The sequence below is a fragment of the Lytechinus pictus genome, chromosome 16 (assembly GCF_037042905.1).
Source record: "Lytechinus pictus isolate F3 Inbred chromosome 16, Lp3.0, whole genome shotgun sequence".
In the NCBI taxonomy this organism is placed as follows: domain Eukaryota; kingdom Metazoa; phylum Echinodermata; class Echinoidea; order Temnopleuroida; family Toxopneustidae; genus Lytechinus; species Lytechinus pictus.
This window is the reverse complement of record NC_087260.1, coordinates 16,925,483-16,948,842: the sequence shown is the minus strand read 5'-3', so window position 1 is coordinate 16,948,842 and position 23,360 is coordinate 16,925,483. Positions and strand designations below refer to the sequence as shown.

The window sequence follows — 23,360 nt, the reverse complement described above, 5'->3', positions numbered from 1 at the left end:
CCCCCCCTCAAGCACACCCATGCCGCACACACTAATGTCTGAGGTCATCTGTCTGGAGTACGAACAATTCATTTTATAATACGTTTATATTTACTGGAGATTTGAATCGTGAATTTTATTCAAATAAGAAATTTATGGATGTATATATATATATACGACAGCATAACCGTTTGGTCTAATATCCATATTATTTTGCCCAATTAACACCTAGTCCAATAAAACCAAATGGTATATGGACTAAATGGATATTGGATTAACTAGTTATTAGACGAAATTGTGAGTGGACGAAATGACAATTACATCATGTGAATAGTGGACGAACTGATGTTAGGACAAATGATAGTAGACGAGTTGGTAATTGGACGAATTGGCATTAGACCAACTGAAAATAAACCTCGGCCACTGGCAAGAATCGGAAAGTCACTTCAATATTCCACTGACATAATAGTCATTACATTGATTCTGGACATTGATGGAAAGAGATTACAACAAGACAAGAAGACTAGCTCGCAAGCAAGCAAGGAATCTTACTTACATCATGTGAGCCCAACATGACGTATGTTACATATATTACACTTGTTACTCTCCAATTATGTCCATATTCATAACAAATAAGTTCATTCACACAAAGTTTGACCAACATTTTAAGATATTTTTCTTTTCATCTTTATTCTATTGTAAACCACTTCAAACAGAATTAAGAAAAGTCTCTCTTTGATCAACAACAAATAAATAAGCTTGGATAGGTAATCATTTTATATTAATTAAAAAGACACAGCCAAAACACACATTTTTTTAATATCTCAAAGATGCTTTGCATTTTCCGATATTTACACCCCCTCCGTCTAATATCCACTCGGCCTGAGACCACTTAGTCTGTATAACAAAATCTCTTTATGAACCAAATTTTATTGACAAAAGTGAAAATACATGTACGTAGAACAAGAGAAAAAATCGACCATTTGACAATTAGACAAATTTAGTATTTGTCAAAGATATAGTTGGACCAAACAAAAATAAAACAAAACAAAGTGGATGCAGCCATTATGTCGTTTAGCGATTTGAGAATTATTTCACCTACTAATAGACTAAGGGGTATAAACCAATACAGGCTAAGGCCAAATCTAACCATTATAATGGACAGTTTACAATTACAAATATAAAACAGGATAATGAACCACGTCTCACGTTATTCTGTATAATTATAAAAACCAATTTTTAAACGATTTGATAGAAAGTCAACTCATGATAAGGTCTCAACACCCTTAAAATTTTTTTTATCTAATATTTTTAATCACGCGGTCATTCAAATACAGTGGTGATTTAAGAGGCACACAAGCTTGTTAGAATTATCGGTTACAATATTTGTAGTAAAATCATGCATGTACAGTATATTGATGAATCCATAAAAAATGCCAAAGTGGCTGCGAAACGTTCGTGCTAAGATTTGCTTCATACTTGATGTTTTTGTAAACAAATATTAATTTCCATGGAAATCCCATTTTTTGTAAATGCATTAAGAAAACCCATGCGTGATTAGTTAATTCAAACAACAATAACAATAAATCTCGAAATTGGAACATGGTCATGATGGTATATCACTAACACTTAATTTCGAGATGTAGAGCTAAAAACAATTGCGGCTTCTGCAAAGATCTCCTTAATCATGTAAAAGCAATGTTCACAAATCAATTGTTACGTTTTCTTCCATCGAAACAAATTTAGTATTCGTAGAACAGAGACTGCTTAATTTGAAAACAAGTATCATACACGTAGTACATTATTAAGTACGCCAAATCGATTTCAATATCAATTTCCAAGAATTTTACCAAAGCTTTGTGTATATACATTATATTTATTTTCACAAAATATAATTGACAAAATATTTTGCATGATTATAATGGTTGTCCTGATAGTTACATATAAAACGGTTTTTAATGAAATATAAGACTATTGTACATAAAATAATCTACTCTTTAAATCGTAAGGCAGAACAAGGCACATGACTTTCGTTTCCACTACACAATCACTACAGCACTAATAACTATTTTTTTTATTTTAATTATAATGCCACCACTTTTCCGGTACTATTTAGTAATTTTTTGAATGTCGAAATAGTACTGCTATGCATATAATACAAAACATTATTTGCAAGAAATAAAAGTTAATTTATTTACATTTAGGGGCATTGAATTGTCATTTTTAGCATTAAAATATATATCTTCTTCCTCTGCCACCATTCGAGTCTTCATACAAATTGAAATTTGACCAGCAAATTTCAGTTAAGAGTCCTCTTTTGGCTAATTTATCATTTTTTTCTCACATGAAAAAGAAACTTACATTGTGTTTTATACGAACTTCATTACAGTACCGGTGATGTTTGTCATCGGAACCCTGATATTTTAAGTCAAATCTCATCGCTAACGGTTCAACATCCAGCTCGTATTATGTCAAGTGTTAATTGAATGCAAGAAAATATTGCAAACTTGTAATATTCTATTAACATCATTTTTTTTGTTACATTAGTGAATTACTTTTGTAGGATCTAACATTTAGAAACATTGATATTTAAAAAGAAAATACCACTAAACGGCGACGATAAGCTGAATCATCCCCACCCCCCCAAAAAAAAAAATACAATAAATAAAAAAATAAAAAAAATGAATAAAAAATACATCAGTACACTGAACAAAATGATAATAGTTATATATACATCTGTACACAGGTTGGCTGAAATGCACACATACATGATTATAAAATAGTTCTATCATGATATCACACTTACAATTTTTTATTCATATTTCATGCGAAAATATACCCTTTTGGGGGGTTTCTTGACAATGCCCCGTCTTCACAAAACTAAATTCGTATTAAAAAATAAAGCACACATGAGGGTATGGATTCTGTATACTATTTAATTTATGTGATGTTCTATGTAGATAAAGCTACAAATAAACTAAATAAAATATAATCACACATATTTACAAGACCTATGACCTCAATATTGACCAAGTGATATGGCAAAAGTAATGTGCCTTCTGGCGTTCTTGACGAGTCAAAATAATGTCATCGTATCCATCACCAAATTGAACAGCTGTGCCGTTATCAATTAGGTCACACGTTGCTCAAAATCGCTGAACCAAATATATTCCTATATTACTGCGTGTACATCATACACTCTCGCGAACACAGCCATTGTGTATTCAACTATAAATGATAAATTAAGTCCATCAATTTCTCTCGAGTTTAGCCACTCATGCGCACACGCACAACATGCTTTCATACAATGTATAACTTAGTAAGAACATAGACAATTTAGTTGCTTTGATATTACGTTAGGAGATATTTTTGTCAAGGTGAAAAGCAAGGTTATTTTTTTCAAGGTGAATTTATAAGGCAAGAAAACACGCTTTATCAAACAAAGTCACATTTTACCAATCAACATGCTCCAACTTTTCATGATTAGTTAGTCACGATAGTCCATGCATTGCGTCAACGTTAGTCATGACTTGAAGAGATGTGACTACGCACACTCAGGCCTATCGAGCATCGACCCCGTTATCCAACAGGGAAATATTCTCTCCCCTCTTGTGCTCAAAAGGTAGAAGTAACTGTAGTAGACCTTTGGGCTCCTGATTTCGATGTCCAGGAGCTATCCTTAACTCGTCGATGTATTCGATTTTTCAATACCGCTTTGATCTAAAAATAGACGAAGAAGAGAGAATGACATGATTATTAGTTAAAATCAGCTTAATTATTTTCAGATTTTATCAATTGATATTTCCAGAAAGACATTTATTACCGTCATAACATGGCCCTATTAATACATCTTAATTTCTGCATTTATTTTGTCGTATCGATGGAATATAAACTGCAAAATACATATCAAAGGGGCGGCAAGTGACAAATTCTTATTGGATTAGAAATATAATTATTTTACTCAGAGAAACAATCTTTATCTAACATATACTAAGTATCTATATTGGCCCGTATTCTGAAGTCAGGTTTAACTTAGAACACGGACTAACTCTGTGCTATAATTATGGGGAGTCTAAAGCTCAAAAATTCCGTATATATCTTTTATGTTTACTATTTTGTTTCCTTTTGCTTTCATAACGAACAAAAATACTTCAGTTATCATTTCCAGACAAGTATGAACAATTTGGGTGTCATATGAGTTAATATATTGAATGTGTACTGTTAGGGATTTGTGCTCCAATTGGCTCTCCATAGTTAAGCCACAACTTTAAACCAGGGTTTAATTAAAACCCGAGCTTAGAATACGGGCCATTGAGTTAACATATAAAAACTTACAGCTGGCACTTGGAGGCAGTGGAATATGAGAATACAGATCCCCTAAAATGGAAGAAGAGATATGATGAATATTAATTCAAGAAAATTGGTAATTTGAATTGCATCTGCCTATTGTTTACACATTTATCAGCATTATGTCTGCATGACGTATAATTTGTCATGATTACACCAGAATACTATTTGCATAATCATTGCAAAAAATAAACTTTTATACATAGGAAATAACCATATACAATAAAAAAAAACATGTGTCTTGCAATGTAATAAAATACTAGAGTTTTAAAAAGCGAGTATGGAACAATCTTCTATGGATTCCAAACAATATACAACTGATTGTTTATATTATTGATCATAGAAAAGATCAGTCTTGTAACTTCATAATGTATATAGGTATTTTTTAAGCAGAATCGTCGGTCGATTGCGCCTCCATGTCCATGAGCTACACAACAGTATATGTGATTAATCGATCAAATAAATAAAATATTGAACTCTCATCTTAGGAGTTTTAATAATTTGAGGAACAGAGGTGCCGTGGCGAGTGGTCTAATGCGCCTAAACAAATCAGTCAAATTGACTAGACCAGTAGTCAGCTGGGAGCAACTGATATGACAATCACTGATAAACACGTTTCTGACATATATTCTAGTCAGAAATAACTCTGTTCTAGTAAAATACGACAAGAAAATAGTCAAATATGACTAGAATGACAGTTGCACCCAGCTGACCTCATTAACAAGTCATTTTTGACTGATTTGTTTTTAGAGTGATATAACTAGCCACATGTATCTGGGTTCGATTACCGGGCACAAGATTCACTGTCATCGTGAGCATTGCATACCCTTTTGTTATACTTCAAATTGAATGTAGATACAGTGTAGTCAGTCAGTATAAGCACCAATGTGTAGACGTACACTAAGGGATACATTATTTCAGTACATACCTGCATTCCGAATGAGATGATGAAGAGATATTGAAAGAAGATCACGTGATCAGATTTGGTGATACTCGTGATGGCCCCCGCAAACCACGTGAGACCCAGGATTGGTAGGAGTATCAACATGGCACGAGTCATTGCCCTAATAGTTATCATAACGGTAATGGTATTGATGATTAATTAACAAATATGCGTATTATTATTATTATCATTATTTTTATTATCATAAATACATGTATGTTGATTAACTCATCGGTGAAATGTATGAATTAATGTGCATCAATTTTAATATTAGTGTACAGTTTTATCCAACAAGAGAGCTAGAATCGTTTTGGAGACACCCTCACCGAAGTGGATGTACATCCACTCGGGTGGATATACGACCACTCGTCAGTGTTCTTAAAACAACTACTCTCATATACCGGTGGCCCCCGGTGGTTCATCGACCAGAGTGGATATACATCCAACTTCAATGAGGGGGGTCTCCACAACGATTCTAGTTCTCTTATTGGATACAGCTGTACAATCGAATCACTCTCCCAAGTGAGTGAATATAAAATACTTGCCAATCATTCACTCATTCAAGTGAGTGAATAAATGACGGCTTATGGCATGAACGGCCCGTCATACAAATATGCACCAGCGGCAGAATACCAACACACATTTCAGCCTCTAAGATGGCGGCGCCATGAAGTCAATGGATATTAAGGTCATACGATCGCAGCCAAGGGCCCCACTAACGACGCGATGGGGACGACGTCGAGACAAAACATTGTAAAAGAGAAGGCATTTCACGACAGCCTATATACAACATACAGTCAAATTGGCAAACACCAATGAATGACAAACAATAGTTTTTCTACTGTTTGTCGTTCTGTCTCGCTATATCATAATTAAATGCAAGACCATTACTGTTCAAGGGGAGTTCCAAGGGGGGGGTGTGCCCACAACCTCACCCTTTCAAGACACGAGACATTGGTATTGATTTTTGAAGACTTACTTGAATTTATCCAACTCGTCCTTCTTGGCATTGGCTTTGAGACCCATGAAGGACCTCATCACAAAAAAAAGGATCATCGAGTTGAACTGCAAATACACAACAAAAAACAAACATTTAACTCCAGAAAAGAAAAAAATGCCATTAGAAAGGCCTACATCGACACAGGGAATAAAAAAACTTATCATGAAAGGTAATGGGAATGTATTGTCACAGCCTTCTACTAATATTGCGAAATTAAGACATTAACACAGGAACTTCAGAATCAAAATCTGAAGGCCAATCCACTCAACATACATGACATAGATCTAGTAAGGTATCGCATTATTTCGTTAACACAAAAACCAAGCACATTGAGGAAGACGCTGGGGAAGACCATCGTTAAGACCGGGCGTTGAGATCCATTAAATCTATAAAACGTAACAGAGCAAAACAACACATAAAATCGTATTCCCGAATTGTGGAAATGCCCACATACCAGTAAAACGGCAAAAACGCATCCGACGAAGACGTAGATGGTGTGATCATCATGGCGAAGCCAGCAGCTGTCAAAATAAAGAAAAGACAATCTGACAAATTAAAGCTATATAGTTCCATATTCAAAACACATTAATGTCCTATCTTAGCGAATCATACGAACAAAACATTTCAGAAAAAAAAAATTATAATGTTTAATCTGGACAAGTCTCAATACTTATAATACATTCCCCCAAAACATGAGAAATACACCCTAAAAATATAAAGCTTTATAAAGGCAAAACAAAGCGCACTATGGTCAACATGATAAAAAAAACTTGATTTGAAACCATGAAGCTACCATCAGCTATTGTTTGTGATCGGCTGGGGCTTTGATTTTGATCACTTTGATTCAGTCCCGTTTTGGATTGCTCTGAAAAGATGTCTGAAAGCAATTGTTGACATCCTACTCCAACACATCAGTCTGTACAAAGACAAGAATAAATCCTAAATTATAGTGATGCCCGCATGATCCTCATGTAATATACTTAATTCGTCATTAATTTTCTGGATCAAATCGCTAGGATAAGATGCTCGTTGGCATTACCATGACTAACTGGATAACACTTTTTTTCAAACAGACTTCATGTGGTCGCGTCGTGGTCTAGTGGTTTTGACTCTCGCCTTTCAAACGGAAGGTCGAGGGTTCGAATCGTAGCCAGTGCGTGTTTTCCTTCAGCAAGAAATTTATCCACACTGTGCCGCACTCGACCCAGGTGAGGTATATGGGTACCCGGTAGGATTAATTCCTTGCATGCACTGAGCGCCGGTGATGGTAGCTCGAGCTAAAGCCGGGGAAATAATAGCAAGCGCTCTTTATCCTCAGGCAAAAAGCGCTATATAAATCCAGCTATTATTATCATTATTATGTCTACTATGGACCCTTAATCATGCTATTGTTGCTTTTCCGGTATTAGAAGTCATCATTGTAATTATTTTTTCGCTCTTGCTCACCCCCCCCCCCACACGCCTCTTTTCATCTTCTTTTATTTGCTTGCTTTACTTAATTCGTTCAATCTGTTTCGTTGTTGTTGTTGCTTTTCCTTTCTTTTCCTATCTCCCTCCTCATTTTTTCTTTTTATTCTTCTATATTTTTCTTCATTGTCATAATCACCTTTCTCTTTCTTCCTCTCCTTTGTCTTCTTGTAACTACCTTGGAATCCTTGATTGTGGTTGGATACTAAGCACTGTTGCCATGGCATTCGCCAAAAGGACAAAGTTACGACAGTTGTAATTCCTTATGACGTGTATGAAATAGGGTCCCTAGATCATTTCATCCCATTAAATTATGAATTCATTTATTTCATTTTTTAGACAAGTAACAAAGGGTTTTCACAGTCTTTACTGAAAATAGATGAGAACAATTTACAACTTACTAGCTTGTCGATCCGTAGCCATCGTACAGGACACCGAATGACACTCCAACCACAACAAGTGAGCCTCCTGCATATAAATTACATTAAGTACATCAGGGCTTCGTCCTACAAAGAGTTATGATTGGTCCGATCAACCTCTGAACTATATGGAAATCCATCAATGTCATCATTTTTTCCCCACAGGAAATTTGCACATTGTCATTTGTAAACAAAATAGCGGCACATTGAATTTTAAAGAATGGATGTATGAATATACATCATATCTATTAAATATTTTGAACAAAAATGAATTTTAGATGTTGGGGTTGCTGTCTTTCCTTAGTTGTGATTGGTCGGATCAATCGTAACTCTTTGTAAAACGGGCCCACGACCCCGTAACATGAAGCTCAGGGATTGATCTTGAGACTGTTTTACGACTGATAATATGCACACCAGTCAATGCGATCAATCATAAAAAGCCTCACGATCAATAACACGTTTTATGTAAGGAGACCCAGATTCATTGTAAGATCAGGTGAATGAGAAGGATTACCCCACCCCCTTCAAATCCCACTCGGACATTACATACCTTTATCTATGCTACCGTGATAGATAAATCGTTAACAATACCCAAAAGGCCTTTCTAATTACTATAGTAACCGCCTGTAAAGGATGTGTAAAAAAATATAAATATTCTCTTTATTTCTCTCTCTTATTTCATAAAGGGATTACATTTATTCTGCATTACATTTAATGTGTTAACATTTACGAAATCTTCTGAATGTTATCTTTTGTAAGGTTTACGAAAGGAAACTCCGATGTTACATATACTGACTACATTTTTTAATCTAAAAATGGTCCCGTTTCTGGTTAGCATTATTTCTTAAAGGTTGATTATTTCATATTTTCAGCTGTGTTTGTTAAAAAAAGGGGGAAAGGATAAAGAAAAGAAATGAAAGAGTAAAATTTAAAAGTATTTGGGTATAGTTAAGAATCTGGTAAAATTCTTCTTTTTTATTTTAGAAAAATCAAATTTTTCCGTTCGCTCGCGATTGTTAAGTGAATTTCCCCTACAAGCATATGCGATGTCTATACCCTCCTAAAATATATTTGTGCCATTCGGCCACCGTCTTTGATTTTGCTTCCTTATTTCCAAGTAGGTACCTACCCCAAGCAAACAGACTCAGCCAACCAATGCGTAGAGGCTTGAAGCCCACGGCCGTCGTACGATACAGAAACACGCCCTCTATCATTGTCCAAGCGAGAGCCGAGGTAAAGAGGTATTGAAGGGTCACAGCAATGGTTTTGCAAACGATCTATGTAACACAAACGCACATAATTATATAACGTGAAATTCTTTGACCGTCATCTGAGCAAAGCAGGAATAAAAATGGTTAATAGCTGTAGGCCTAATGACTTCTGGAATCAAGAAAAATGCGGGGGGCTAAAAGTAACTTATTATAATTATTGTTTAGTTATTAACATTTTTAATACAAATAACGACCATTTTGTCAGTTCTCTATTCTCACATTTATAGTCATGGGCCCGTATTCTGAAGTCAGGTTTAACTTAGAACACGGTCTAACTCTGTACTAAAATTATGGGAAGCCAAGAAATCAAAAATTAAGTTTATATTTTATATTTCTTATGTGTAAATTTTTGTTTCCTTTTGCTTTCATAATGAGGAAAATACTTCCGTTATCATTCCCAGACAATAATGAACAATTTGGGTGTCATATGAGTCAATAAACTGAATGTTTACTGTTAGGGATTTATGCTCCAATTGGCTCTCCATATTTAAACCACAACTTTAAACCCGACTTCAGAATACGGGCCATTGTGTCTTTTTAATGTTCAAATGCATATTCAGGAATATTTTCATGCAGATTTCTTTTGTTGCGATCACAGAAAAAGCTAATATCGTACATCATTATACATTTTACATCTATTACATTTTATTTAAAAAAATATTGTTTTTCACTAGATATGATCGGTTTTTAACACAAAAATCTCCCCCTTCAAATCGACTAAAATGGTTAAAAAATAATGCTCAAACCGAAATAACAGCTCGAAACGTTTCATTTGTAAGATTTAATAGGCAAAAAGGGTTTATTTCTCTTTTGATATCAAAACTGATTAAGCATTTTGAAAGATTGTTCATTGCTTTTGCTTTTTAATGTTTTATTTAAAAACTCAAAATGTTAATCAAATAATAACTTTTGATATATTCAATATATTTGTTGTCGCTTGTCAAATACTTTTAACGAGAAAGAAATTTTCGCCCGTCCTGACGAAGTTTGCTAGGTAAGCATAAGAGTGAGAAAATATCATTTCAAGTAGGCGTCTGGATTCGATAATTTTTATTTGGAAAACGAGCGCGTTCGAAAACATGGTCAATGAATTATCTTTATGCTTTCCGTGAAGACCGTTTGAAACACGAGGAATATAATGGAAAATGAAATAAATTCACTTATCTTACCTTGAACGAAAGCAAAGTTTAACAAATTTTGTACAGACTTCCAGTAAAAATCAATAAAAGGGAAATTTTTAGTTTCATGATATCTATGTCAATATTTGAGGTTCAATGACCATCAGACAGGTTTTATGCAATACAATACAATACAATATAAGTATTTATATAGCACTCTTCACAATTATTGTATCACAGCGCTTTACAAAATGAGCAAAATCAAAATTGTGAAAGAAAAAAAATACATACATACATAAATAACAAGTAATTAACTATTAAAAGAAATGTCCTATGCAGGATTTTTTCAAATCAAAATTTGATTTAGCGCCATTTATAAAAAGATAAAAAAAGTTTACTACTCTATTAATATTGAAAATAACTTACACGATTCCACGTCATTTCTGCCATGGTCATAAAGAGAAGTTGACCCAAGGCTGTTGAGACAGCTAGGTTAATATGAATCTGAATCTTCAGTTGCTTCCATGTCCTGTATGATCAGAGGATGAGATGATGAGTACAAACACTTTTTTGTTTTCACGTTGGAATATAATACGCCGACAATTTTCATCTTCTTAAAGGACAAGTTTACCCCAACAAAAGGTTGATTTGAATAAAAAGAGAAAGATCAAACAAGAATAACACTGAAAATTTCATCAAAATCGGATGTAAAATAAAAAAAAGTTATGACATTTTCAAATTTCGCTTTATTAAACAAAACAGTTATATGCACATCCTGGTCGGTATGCAAATGAGGCGACTGATGAACCTGAAATCATCCACTCACTATTTATTTTGTATTTTATTAAATGAAATATGAAATATTCTAATTTTCTCCTCACTGTCTTGTGAAGGGAGATTTATTCCTCCCTGCATATGTGGAGTTACAATTGTTTTCACATTTTGTGAATCATTCAAGTTGGTCCTTCTTGTCAAATTTGTAAAAATTGAAATATTGTATGATTCAAACAATAAAAAAAAATAAAAAAAAAAGTGAGTGAGGGAGATCATCAACTATCTTATTCTTATGTCACTGAGCATGCTAGATGGCGCATATGACTATTTTGTGAAAAATAAGCGAAACTTTAAAACGTCATAACTTTCTTATTTTACATCCGATTTGGATGAAATTTTCAGCGTTATGTTTGTTGGATTTTTCTCCTCTGATTCAAATCAACATTTTTCTGGGTTGGACTTAACCTTTAAACCACTAGATGGGGAGGGGGCAATTAGACACCCCTGCATGAGTTTATCAATTGCAATCCCTTTGCGGACCCCCCACTCGATTGCTCCCGCCCCCTTTCAATATTATGCCTTGCGCATCTTTGGTCATGTTGGGTATGAATTTGAAGAAATTCAAGGGTATCAATGTATCAAATTCGAACAAGAGGTCGCTGGGTCACAGCATATTTTGTAATTGAAGACCCCACGGTTTTTTTCTACATGTTCACTGAAAAAGGATGAGGGGGCTCCGGGGCTGAAAGTGCAAAAAGGTCACAATAATATGGTCATGGTTGTGTGGCACTTGTGCAGCCCTGTAACAGAAAATTGGTGAATGGAATTATCAATGATCTAATGAGGGAATTGTAAGTGGGCCGATCAATGATTACCCTGTGGCAACGTAGATGAAGAGAGCCAGTGTCAGGCACAATACGGACAGCGAACCCATGATTCTGGACAGGTGGCTTTGTATTACGGCGTTTAGTCCTTTGGGTGGCTGCAAAATGCAAGAAAAGGAAATAAATGGAGGAAAATACAAAACATAATTTCTCCATTTTTAAGGATTGAAAATTGTCTGAGAAATTAAGGTGTGAATGTATGTCCATATAATCCACATCGATGATAATACTTGGAAAAGTTGTTAGCGGTAAGGTTGTTATAAGAGTAGTGATGGTTGGAGTAGTTTACTAACTTATTAGTATTAGAAGTAGAAGATGTAGTAGTAGTCGCGGTAGTAGAAGTGGTATTAGTAGAAGAAGAAGAAGAAGTAGACAGTAGTCGTAGCATAATGATGAAACCATTCACGGAAAAACATAGAAAAGCAAACAAAAAAGTATTTCTTCTCATGATAATTGTAATGTCTTAGTTTGCTGATAAATGTCATCTAAGGAAACTATATAATAAACTAACAAAAAGTAGATTACCAAAATATATATCTTTTCAAACATTCACGTAAAAAAAAAAACGAAATAGTTTTTTTCATAATTTTATTCATATAGGATATGTCGACTGACATTTATAAAAAGCTTTCATTTTTGTTTGGCGGGGATTTATGAAGTGATAAAGAAACTTGAAATTACACTTTTTAATATTCCTCAATTATCTCAAGAGTTCGATATCATAAACAGAATTTCATAGACAGTAAATGATCCCCCCCCCCAAAAAAAAAAATGCCGGATGGGGCAACAAAATAAATCATTAAAAAAAGGTACAAACACGTTATGGAATGCACATCCACGCTGCAATGAACATCCGCGCGCTACTGTTTTGTCGCAGGTGGTTCGCATTCTTTTGAGCAAACAATGGAATGTCGCTAACACCGCAAAACTAAAAGCTAACGGCCATACGCGCTGTGTAGGCAGCCGTATACACTGCTTCATGGATCAACAGCGCACTCTTTCCAACGTCAATCAAAGCAACGTGATTTCGCCGTTGTTGTTTGATACTACGGTAGACGGGATCTAAAAAGTCTTTCGTTTATGGAAAGACATTCAACCCAAGGAACATAGAATAAGAAACTGCAAACTGAAAACCTTCTAAATTTACATATTTGACTGAATTTGACCTCATTTTGCAGTGTAATCATCCGGAACTTTTCCTTCGTAATCTAGGCCGATGCACTCCTAGTACCAATGAGGTCCAAACATTACATGTGGGCCGATGCCCGGATTTACGAAGATGTATGCCTACTGTACTACTGGAAAGATCGATGTTTACCACTGGTTCAGCTTGAAACCCATCCAATCTGGCTGAAGAGGTAAGTTATTGGACCTTATATAGGTAAGCCCGGCTACACACTGATTTGTTTTATTACTCACTCACTCATTTCATTCATGTTTGATTTCATAACTAAATATGCCTTTGAATGGATGTTTATAGAGCAGAAAGTGATTACATGTATTTATAATTTACCAAGTCGTAATGCTAGAGACATTGTCATTGTTTCGGCTTGCGCTATATATAAATTTCTTGTTTTCTTATTTCTCCTCGATTCTATGGATTATTGAAGCCCTTCAAAGGAGAATGAAACATAATAAACATTATGAAATACCATGCCAGAGACAACAATGAATGGTTCATCTAAGTCATGATCTATATATTTAGAGAAAGAGAGGGTGCAGACAAATGGAGAGAGGGGGTCGGGTTGGGTTGGGGGCAGAAATCCTTTATACAGTCATGTCAAAAGAGGTTCAACTCCATTAAACAATCCCTATTTACTATTCGGTAAAATAAATCAATTTCCGATAAAAACAATTTCTTAATTATTTGTAATGATGAACCAGTGATAACCATTTCGCAGATAAAAGCTAATCGGTTCCTTGACCTTCCTTTTTCTTTTAATGACATAGATATTCCATTATCTTCAACCATTAAGGATTTAGGAGTTGTTTTTTATAGTGAAATGAAAATGACCGAACATGTAACATACTTGTGTCGCACTCTCAACTGGCAAATATATAATCTCAATCGCATTAGAAGTTTCCTGGATAAGGACACGTGTCATAATATTGTTAGGGCTCTTGTGCTCTCCAGGCTCGACTATGGTGGTTGCTTGCTTGGGGGTATTAGTAAACAGGTTCTTGGAAGACTTCAACGCCTTCAGAACAAATGTGCACGATTAATCTGTCAAAAACCAAAATGGTGTCATGCTACCCCTCTTCTAAATGAACTACATTGGCTACCTGTTTCTGATAGAATACATTATCGAATACTTGTTCAAACCTATAAATCTCTGTCAACCATACTACCTTCTTACATTTCTTCGTTATTTCAGCAACAAAGATCTACATACTCTCTTCGTTCTGCAGCTGCTCCTTTCTATGTCATTCCAAAATCCAGAAAACAGGCCGGTTTCAACTCCTTTCAATCTCTTGCCCCCCGTCTTTGGAACAAACTCCCTCCATCTCTTCGAAACCTCTCTTCTCTTGACCTCTTCAAAAAACATCTCAAAACACACTTATATAACCATAAACCTTAACCTGTCTTATGCAATCAACAGCGCTTTGTATCCTCTGGAAAAAGCGCTATATAAATCCAATTATTATTATTTCAATTATTATTATATCGGTTTTATTCCTGCTTAAGCGACCTCTCTACCACCATGCCACTGTATGACCGGTCGCGGCTTTGGTCGAACTATACAGTGCGTCCCAGAAAAAACGAAACCGAGATTTAGCGATTATTTATCATAACTTAATTACAAATAAAATAAACAAATGACCTACCAATTTAAAGCTTAGAATCTCTTCTTTCATCTGATATTAATTAGATTATTTCTCCTTCACGCATGAGTGAGCAAAAACAATTTGAAGAGGGGATACCAAAAAGTCATTAGGCGGGTTGTATCTAGCTTTCAAAAGGAAAACCACATTTTTAAAAAGTTCAATATCTGCTTTTTAATTTGATACCTCAATTACAGAAAATGGTCAAGAAATAACAAAGTTCTGGTTATTTGAAATAAGGCTTGAATTTCAATAATTTCATAAAATGAAGAGGTTTTACAGGCTAGCGTTCAAACTCACTCGACACTCCGTTGTGTTTACGATCAGCCATGCATTAAGTCTTTTGTTAAAGGGGAATCCAACCCAAATAAAATCTTATTTTTATAAGGAAAAGAAAAATCAGACAAGTTGATAGGTGAAAGTTTGAACAATATTGGACAAACAACAAGAAAGTTATGAATTTTTAAAAGTTGTAAATATTGGTAATCACTATACCCATGGAGACTTCAATTTGGCCGCATATGGGATGTCATAGTGATGTAAGGCGAAGACTACTCTTCCATGTACTCCAATACATATTATGGCTAAAATATCATTTTTCCAAAAAGTTTTATTTCAAATTATATTTTTCTTTCATGAGGACTTATAACAATATACTACCTGGGTTATATTTAGATTACTGCCTCAGGGGAATGGGTACTTAGGAGAAAACCACAAATCCCTGATAATAAAGTACATGGCCTATGGGAAAGTTGTCCTTGCCCCTTGTCATAATTTACTTACCCAGTTGCCAATTTGAAATCTACATAGTACTAGTGATCTCAATTTTTAAGCAGCTATAACTTTCTTATTGCTTGTCCGATTTCTTTCAAACTTTCACCAATCTGTTTAATTTATTTTTCTCCTTCCCAACACAACATTTTATTGCCAAGGCTGGGTTCCCCTTTAACCATGCGATAGCTTCTGTGGGAAACCGGTGAAAACAGTTTATTTAATGAAATTATGGAAATTCAAGCCTTATTTCAAATAACCAGAACTTTGTTATTTCATGACCATTTTCTGTAATTAAGGTATCAAATTAAAGAGCAGATATTGAACTATTAAGACATGTGATTTTCTTTTTGAAATTCATATACCCCCCGCCAAATGAGTTTTTTGTATCCTTCCTTCAAATTGTTTTTGCTCACTCATGCGTGAATGAGGAATAATCTAAATAATATCAGATGAAAGAGGAGATTCTAAGCTTTACATTGGTAGGTCATTTGTCTATTCTATTTTTGATTAAGTTATGATAAATCATTGATAAATCTCGGTTTCATTTTTTCTGGGACGCACTGTACACTCGCAGTGCTTGCATCGTGTGATTTATTCAAAATATATTTTATACGGGCTGCAGAAAGGGGAGGGTTGCATCGTGGAGGAGCCGTGGTGTAGTGGTTCTGACTCTCGCCTTGTAAACAGAGGGTCGTGTGTTCGAATCCCACCGCGGTCTGGCGTCCTTTGGCAAGGCGTTAATCCACACTTTGCCACTCTCGACCCAGGTGCTAAATGGGTACCCGGTAGGATGTGAAAGTCATTGTAGCTTGTCCAGTACTGTGTGCGCCTCACCGGCGACTGACTGGAATACTCCCCAGGGAGTGGAGGATGTGCACACATTGTGTGCGGGTATGACTAATTGAATCCGATGACCGGGGTAATAATATATCTGTAAAGCGCTTAGACACGTCGTTCCGATGTATTAAGCGCTATATAAAAAACGGATTATTATTATTATTATTATTATCATTACCCTCAACTCATACTGTCGGCTACCCCTCTCCCCCACATCAAAATTCACTCCACGTATGTCTGAATGAGACAACAGATCTAGGGGAGGTACCTCTCTTAACATAAGATTTTATTTTTTACATAAACAACTCTTATAAACATATGGATGACCTCGATTCTGATAGCTAATAATAATAAAGTTAATAGACCCTATTCGTTGTAATTCTGTAATTAGTTGCTATGTGTTATGTCTTTATTGTTTGAATGATTAGGCTATGTCTTATTTGGTAATTTTGAAATGATTTTACAAAGCGCTTATTAAAGCTCATTATTATGTAGGCCTATTTATCATAATTTTTCAAACAAATTTTCCTCACCTTGGTGACACGACATATGCTCCGGGCTTAGGCTTAGGGTTGCAGTAGGATTTTATGTTAGGTTTATGGTAGGGTATAGCGTTAAATCCAGGACTGAATTCGGCCATTCCATTAGTGTGTGGAATTTGCAGCGGAGGAATCGTCGCCAGAGCAACTGTCATGGAACCGCTTACCTTAGCTGATAGGAGAACGGCGAAGCTTGTGAGATGATTGCTGCGACATCGTACCAAAGTGGAGTTTGCTGACACCACCTCCATGCCACTACTAGACCAGACTCCAGAGCTGTATGCAATGAACATAATATCTCCACATTAATTTACATGGTAATATGTATACGAAACGGACCGTCTTTCAATGTAATGTCTGAAATATTGCTTACACGAGTCGTAGACGAGTGCAATGTTCATACAGTTCAATGCAATATATCCTGTATATAATTTTTATATGATGAAATTAGCGCATCCATTATTGTAAATATCATACCACAAAATATGGTGAGGGAATCATCAGTGAAGATCGAGTAACAAAGAATAAAAATATTGTCAAGAACCACTGTGACCGTGGTGATGTCAAGGGCCCCAACGAAAACCAGCTTGTTGCTGATTGGGCTACCCTTTTAAATATTTTAAATAAATAAATAAATAATGCTGGATTTTTTTTTTGCGTCGTCAAAATCTGCACACCTTTATCTCCTCCTTTTTTTCGTGCACATCAATGAATTGTGAGCAGAGTTCACAGCATTGTATATTGCGTTCAATATCATTGGATCAATATTGCATGGATTTTTTCGATCATTTAATGGACTCAACGTATAAAAGACAACCAGGTTAATCTGCTCTAGAACCATGATAACATAAGCTATGAAAATTGAACTCCTTGCTCTTTATTTATTGATCAAACTGAAAGTATGGCAATTGCCATTTGAAAAGATTCTTTAACCGAAAAATCATGATCGATTATCTTTGTTGACAGTATTTTTCTATACTATATTGTATTCAAAATGAAAGAGGTGGATATTGATAGTACTATATAAGACACCTAGATAGATCCTTGTCATTTTATTTTTTTTTGCATTAAGTAGTTTTTATTGACAACTTCCATTCATATACAAAATAAAATACATACAGAATGACAAATAAAAGTTTAATGTCTTAACAAATTAATGAATACCTTAACAAGACATAAATTTTACACTATTTTTTCCCTTAAGTGTTACAATAGAACACAATTTCATACATCTTCCCATACATAATTATAAATAACATTGCTGAAAATAACATATTAATTATAAACTTGTAAAATGAGTTCAACATATTCAATTTTTTCCGAGTGTCAAATATTAATAGAAAAAAGAGATTTTCCGAATACATAAACATAAATCATTAATTGAAGCCATCAGATTTTTTTTTAAACCGATCGCCTCGGAAAAGTTGTTAGCGGTAAAGTTCACTGCGATAATTCCTATCCCAACAACAATCTCAACCCTGGACCCTAACCGCCCCCGACCCCTCAAAGTTTCTACGACAGAGATAAACAATAAAAAAGAAGGGGATAAAGGAAATGAAGGGAAGAAAGTGATGAAATGACAAAGGGTTAGATATGACATGATTTAAATGAATATTATTTCAAAATCTGTAGCAAGATTAGTTTCCCATTTTAAACAGGACAATTTTTGCTCGCCCCCTTATTTGGAGAAAATTCTGCTTCGTTTGCGTTTGCGTCCATTTGCGTCACTGCGTTCCAGATTGGAGGAACACTGTAGAATCCAATCAACTGTCTGACTCAAGTACCTCCAATGTTTGTTTTGAATTGCTTTGTGGAAGCCATTTTGATAACCAATGTCCATTCCTCATTTGTATTTTGTTTGACGGGGTGTAAACGGTTTCACACATAATATTTTGAACTCGCAGACACATCAATTCAACCTGCTAGTTATCTAATCAAGAAGGTAGGATGTTGATATTATGCCAAATATAAACATACTAGGAAACATTTTCATGCAAAATAACAATTCCTTCATCGCCCCTTTCCAGAGTCTCAGTAATGATAAATGAGAAGTAATTTAGACCCTATGATTCCCGACTTAATTTCTATTTCACGGAGGCTCTAGATCGTGTGGTTAATTCAACACCAAATATCCTCAGCCACGCTCATCAATATATTATAATTACGATAGTATATTTACACATATTTTGTAATATAAACATGAGTGAATTTGTATAGGAGTCACTTTGATTGGAATGCTTAATTCAACTGCTAATTTGATCCTTTCCCAATTTAGCACAAAACTACTTTTGACGCTGTCCAAAAATCTTCAGGACTGGTGGCATTTAATAGAGAACACTATACAGTGCGTATCAAAAAAAAGTTTACAATTTGAAAAAATCCGGTAAAGTTATACATTTGTAATATCCTGAAGATTTTTTCCACATTTTAACATTGGTACATATCCATTTAAGCAAATGACGATATAACTGTCGAAAAATATTTCCGCTTGAGTGAGCACCACTTACTTTTGAAAAGTTAGTGAAAAATGATTTGCGCAGAACTTTGAAATAGTTATGCGAATAAAAGTAGACCTTAATTATGAAGAACACGTGGAATTTAGCTAGTAAAATTGATTTGAAGTTATCTTTTACCTTTTTTGACTTGTTTCCTTGCCCAAAACACTTCGAAAAGTGCATTTTACCCCACCTTACTCCCCCACACACCGAGGCCATCGTGACGATATTTGCTTTACACTGAGCTGTGATTTACATGGAATGGCTTAAGCCTGATTTTCATTTTGTTAATCATTGCCAAGCTTGGGAAAAGTGTGGAGAAACAAGTATTAAATGAAAAATGAAATGTAAACCCACTTTCAATGATAAAACTTTAGTGAAAAAATGCTGAAGATGTCTGATATAAACTTTTGTTCAGATTTAGTTATGTCCTCAGATCCAGCTGGCACAAAAATGGTAAAGGTTGTGCTTACTAAGTGTTGACATTTCAATTTGGGTGGCAAAATTGTTACAAAATGCTTGAATGTATCCGTGTTATTTCAATTGACTAAAAGTGCAAGAGAAATATATGAGAAATGTTTCGCAGGGTAAGTTTGATTTCGCCCTTCCCCTTGACACAGCGTGAAAACGAGCATTTCTGCGCAAACGGATTTCCGCGAGCTTTACAAAAATGGACAGTGCTCACTCAAGTGTAACATTCTGACAAAACTTTTACTTGCATTGGATAGATGAGACCCAAACCCAAGATTATATGTGAAAAAATTACCCACATCTTGTATATTTTTTAATTCCCAGGGCTTTTTCAAAGTGTAAACTTTTTTTTGATACGCACTGTATAGAGAAAATATCATCTTCATATGCATATTGTGAAATACAATTTTGAAGGATCCCCCCACCCACTGTATGTTAATGCTGCAGTCACATTTCCCCTACAGCGGCCGTACGGCGAGTCGAAAACAGCCGTTTTATTCATTTTTATTGTAACCACCTATATGTAGCTGGTACATCTCTGGTTGGTGAGTGAGACATGTCAGAAGAAAAAATGTTATATTAATCGCACCGTATTTAACGCTTTTATGGAAATTATTACTCTTGGCCTCTTGGTATTACGATGAGCTTTTACGTTGATTGGATACTGATTATGTGGCGTGTAGTTCATTAATTTTATCGGGCTAACGTTACTGCTCACGGGATACATGTTGAATGGCGTAGCTGTAATTAATAAATACATATTCATGAAATTCTTATTAAAAAATTTTTTACTATATGCGCTATACTTTCGCGAACGGCGGGGAACAAGGAATTGTTGAGGTTTTCTCGACTTCACAACTACTGAGTGAACTTGCCTTTTAAGAGAAATTGTTCATCTCCCTATTATGCTTTCGAAACATGTAAAAAAAAAAAAACACTGGTGATATTCCAGTTGAGATGTTCACTAAATTTTACTTTTGTTGCAGCTCCAGCCTAAATATCCCAGATATCATTATTCAACCTTATTTGTAAAAAAAAAATCTTGGTTGGTGTGTGTGTTTTGTTTTATTTGTTTGTTTTAACTAGAGTGAGAGTTTTCCAATCATCTTGCTGGGCATTCTAGAAAAGGAATACACACTATTTTATGCATTTTTATTATGATTATGATTATAATAGCGACTTTTTAATGAGATTTTTGTTCTATTGAGTATGATTGATAAAATAGAAGCATGGTATGTTGCCCATTCGGCAGCTTTGGACATGATCAAAATAATGAAACGGAATCTTCTTGACTAGCTTATATTGTATGACATTGACAGAAGTATTTAGTATAATCGAATAGTAATTCATTGGATAGGGAGTACTCGATTTTTAGCTCAGTAAAAGTAAAAAAAATAATCAGTGTGTGGTCAAGCATTAAAAGACGTTGTGTATTGTGGAAACTTTTATTATTCAATATCTAAACATTATTGTATGTAGCAACCTTATTTTGAAAACTTTTCTACAATATGTAACATTTTTTTTATCCCCCTGTATATTGAGAAAAACTAAAGTGAGGTGACATTTAGGCATCCAATATATCCTCCCGGCACACCTCTCTCTCTCACACACACACATCCACACCCTCACCCCATACAAGCTGTGACGCATTGCAGAAAGTGTACTGGCGGACAATTGTCATTTTCGTAGCAACCGGAGCAGCGTTTGCCAAGATCTGTGTATCGACGTATATGAGTATCGACATTAATAAATCATCCATGTTCGTGTGTTTCTACTCTGCCTGATAATGCAATGAATTCTTCTTTTAATCTACTCCATCGAATCCAATCAATGGGCTTGATTGATCAACTCTCAACACTCGCGACTCTGGCAATTGGCTGTGTAATCATGGAGTTGGGAATAGACCAAGGCGTAATGAATAGTGATTGATTAAACATTATAAACATGATAGAAATGGGGGAAAAAATCCAGGACGTGACCTTTTCAAGTGAAATTGAGCGAGAATGTAATCAGAGAGAACTGTAGTACCAGTTTGATGAAGGAAATGATCAATTTTATTTTTGTTTGTTTTTAAAGACAGGGGGAAAAATCGATGTCTCTGCATGATGACTGGGGTAGCGAAATTGATATTCTTGTGATTGTCGTGGTGGTTCGGGTTAGGGTTGCAACGAGCGACGGAAAGTGATATGATCCACCCCCCCCCCCTTTCAACTATATATTGGCGATGAATCCTAATCATATTCAGGTCTGATATATTTCGCTACATTTAGGTTTAAAAAAAAAATCGCCATTCATATATTTACTAATTTGCTTAAAGAGAGAGAGGCTGACTCATCCTTGTTAAACCTTACACAAGAATCAATGAAATTTGACATATCGTATCACCAAACACCATTCCACTTACCTTTCATTGGCGATAAAGGCACAGTAAAGAATATTGCTTGAGCCCTGAAATAGAACAAAATTTAGTTTTTACTTCTGGTGGCTTCCAAGCAATATACATTTATATAAATACACATCTGGTGTGGGCGGAAATCCCGGGGGGACAGGGAGACGCGTCCTCCTACCCAAAAATCGTAGGGGGGCACAATATCAAAATGTTCCCCCTACTATTTTTTTGTGGAAAGAAATACATCCTTCAAAATCGAAATACAACATGTATGTTTGACGAGATGGTCCCCCTACCTTTGGGAAGAGATTTTCGCCCTTGATCAAGTGCGCTTTATTTCGACATATTTTCACAATATTCCAAACTTCACATAAAGTTATTTGTTTTATCTCTAACGTTTCTAATGTAGCAGAGCCTGTTATTTCGTAGGTCCATTTAGTATAGAGGGCGAGACTAGCATTTCCCATAGGCTTCTATTCAAAATATGTAAATAGTACACCCCCGCCCCTCCCCCCTCCGGGATCGCCGTCGGCATATTGCACAATTCCATCAGTTGGTGAATGCTATGTTGAGTGCACATCATGAACTGACGGCACCGGAGTAAAATGCATAAGAATATTGGGCAAACTAACAAGAAATTGTACACACCTTATCCCAGAAATTTCCAACGGTATTCTACACAATACCGTGGAATAAAGCAAACATTCATTTTCCGATTTTAGTGTTATCATTAAGCAACGATGGAAATTGATAATGGACATGCAACGCAGGAGCGGGGCGGGGTAAGTTGAGCATAGGGGCAAGTTGAGCCACCACCCCCAGGCCAATAA

The 23,360-nt window shown here is 35.3% G+C and overlaps 1 protein-coding gene across 1 annotated transcript in view; it reads right to left on the bottom strand.

The window, feature by feature from the left end:
- Nucleotides 1–634: 634 nt before the first annotated feature.
- LOC129279103 (uncharacterized) overlaps nucleotides 635–23,360 on the bottom strand; it is a 46,421-nt gene continuing 23,695 nt past the window's right edge. The window contains exons 11-21 of the mRNA XM_064111446.1: nucleotides 22,546–22,589; nucleotides 17,343–17,451; nucleotides 12,194–12,300; nucleotides 10,971–11,073; nucleotides 9,285–9,432; nucleotides 8,138–8,204; nucleotides 6,724–6,790; nucleotides 6,249–6,334; nucleotides 5,255–5,390; nucleotides 4,315–4,356; nucleotides 635–3,699 (exon numbers count right to left, since the gene is read on the bottom strand). Coding sequence (XP_063967516.1) covers nucleotides 3,595–3,699; nucleotides 4,315–4,356; nucleotides 5,255–5,390; nucleotides 6,249–6,334; nucleotides 6,724–6,790; nucleotides 8,138–8,204; nucleotides 9,285–9,432; nucleotides 10,971–11,073; nucleotides 12,194–12,300; nucleotides 17,343–17,451; nucleotides 22,546–22,589 — 1,014 coding nt within the window. The 3' untranslated portion in view covers nucleotides 635–3,594. The remainder of the gene's footprint in view (nucleotides 3,700–4,314; nucleotides 4,357–5,254; nucleotides 5,391–6,248; nucleotides 6,335–6,723; nucleotides 6,791–8,137; nucleotides 8,205–9,284; nucleotides 9,433–10,970; nucleotides 11,074–12,193; nucleotides 12,301–17,342; nucleotides 17,452–22,545; nucleotides 22,590–23,360) is intronic.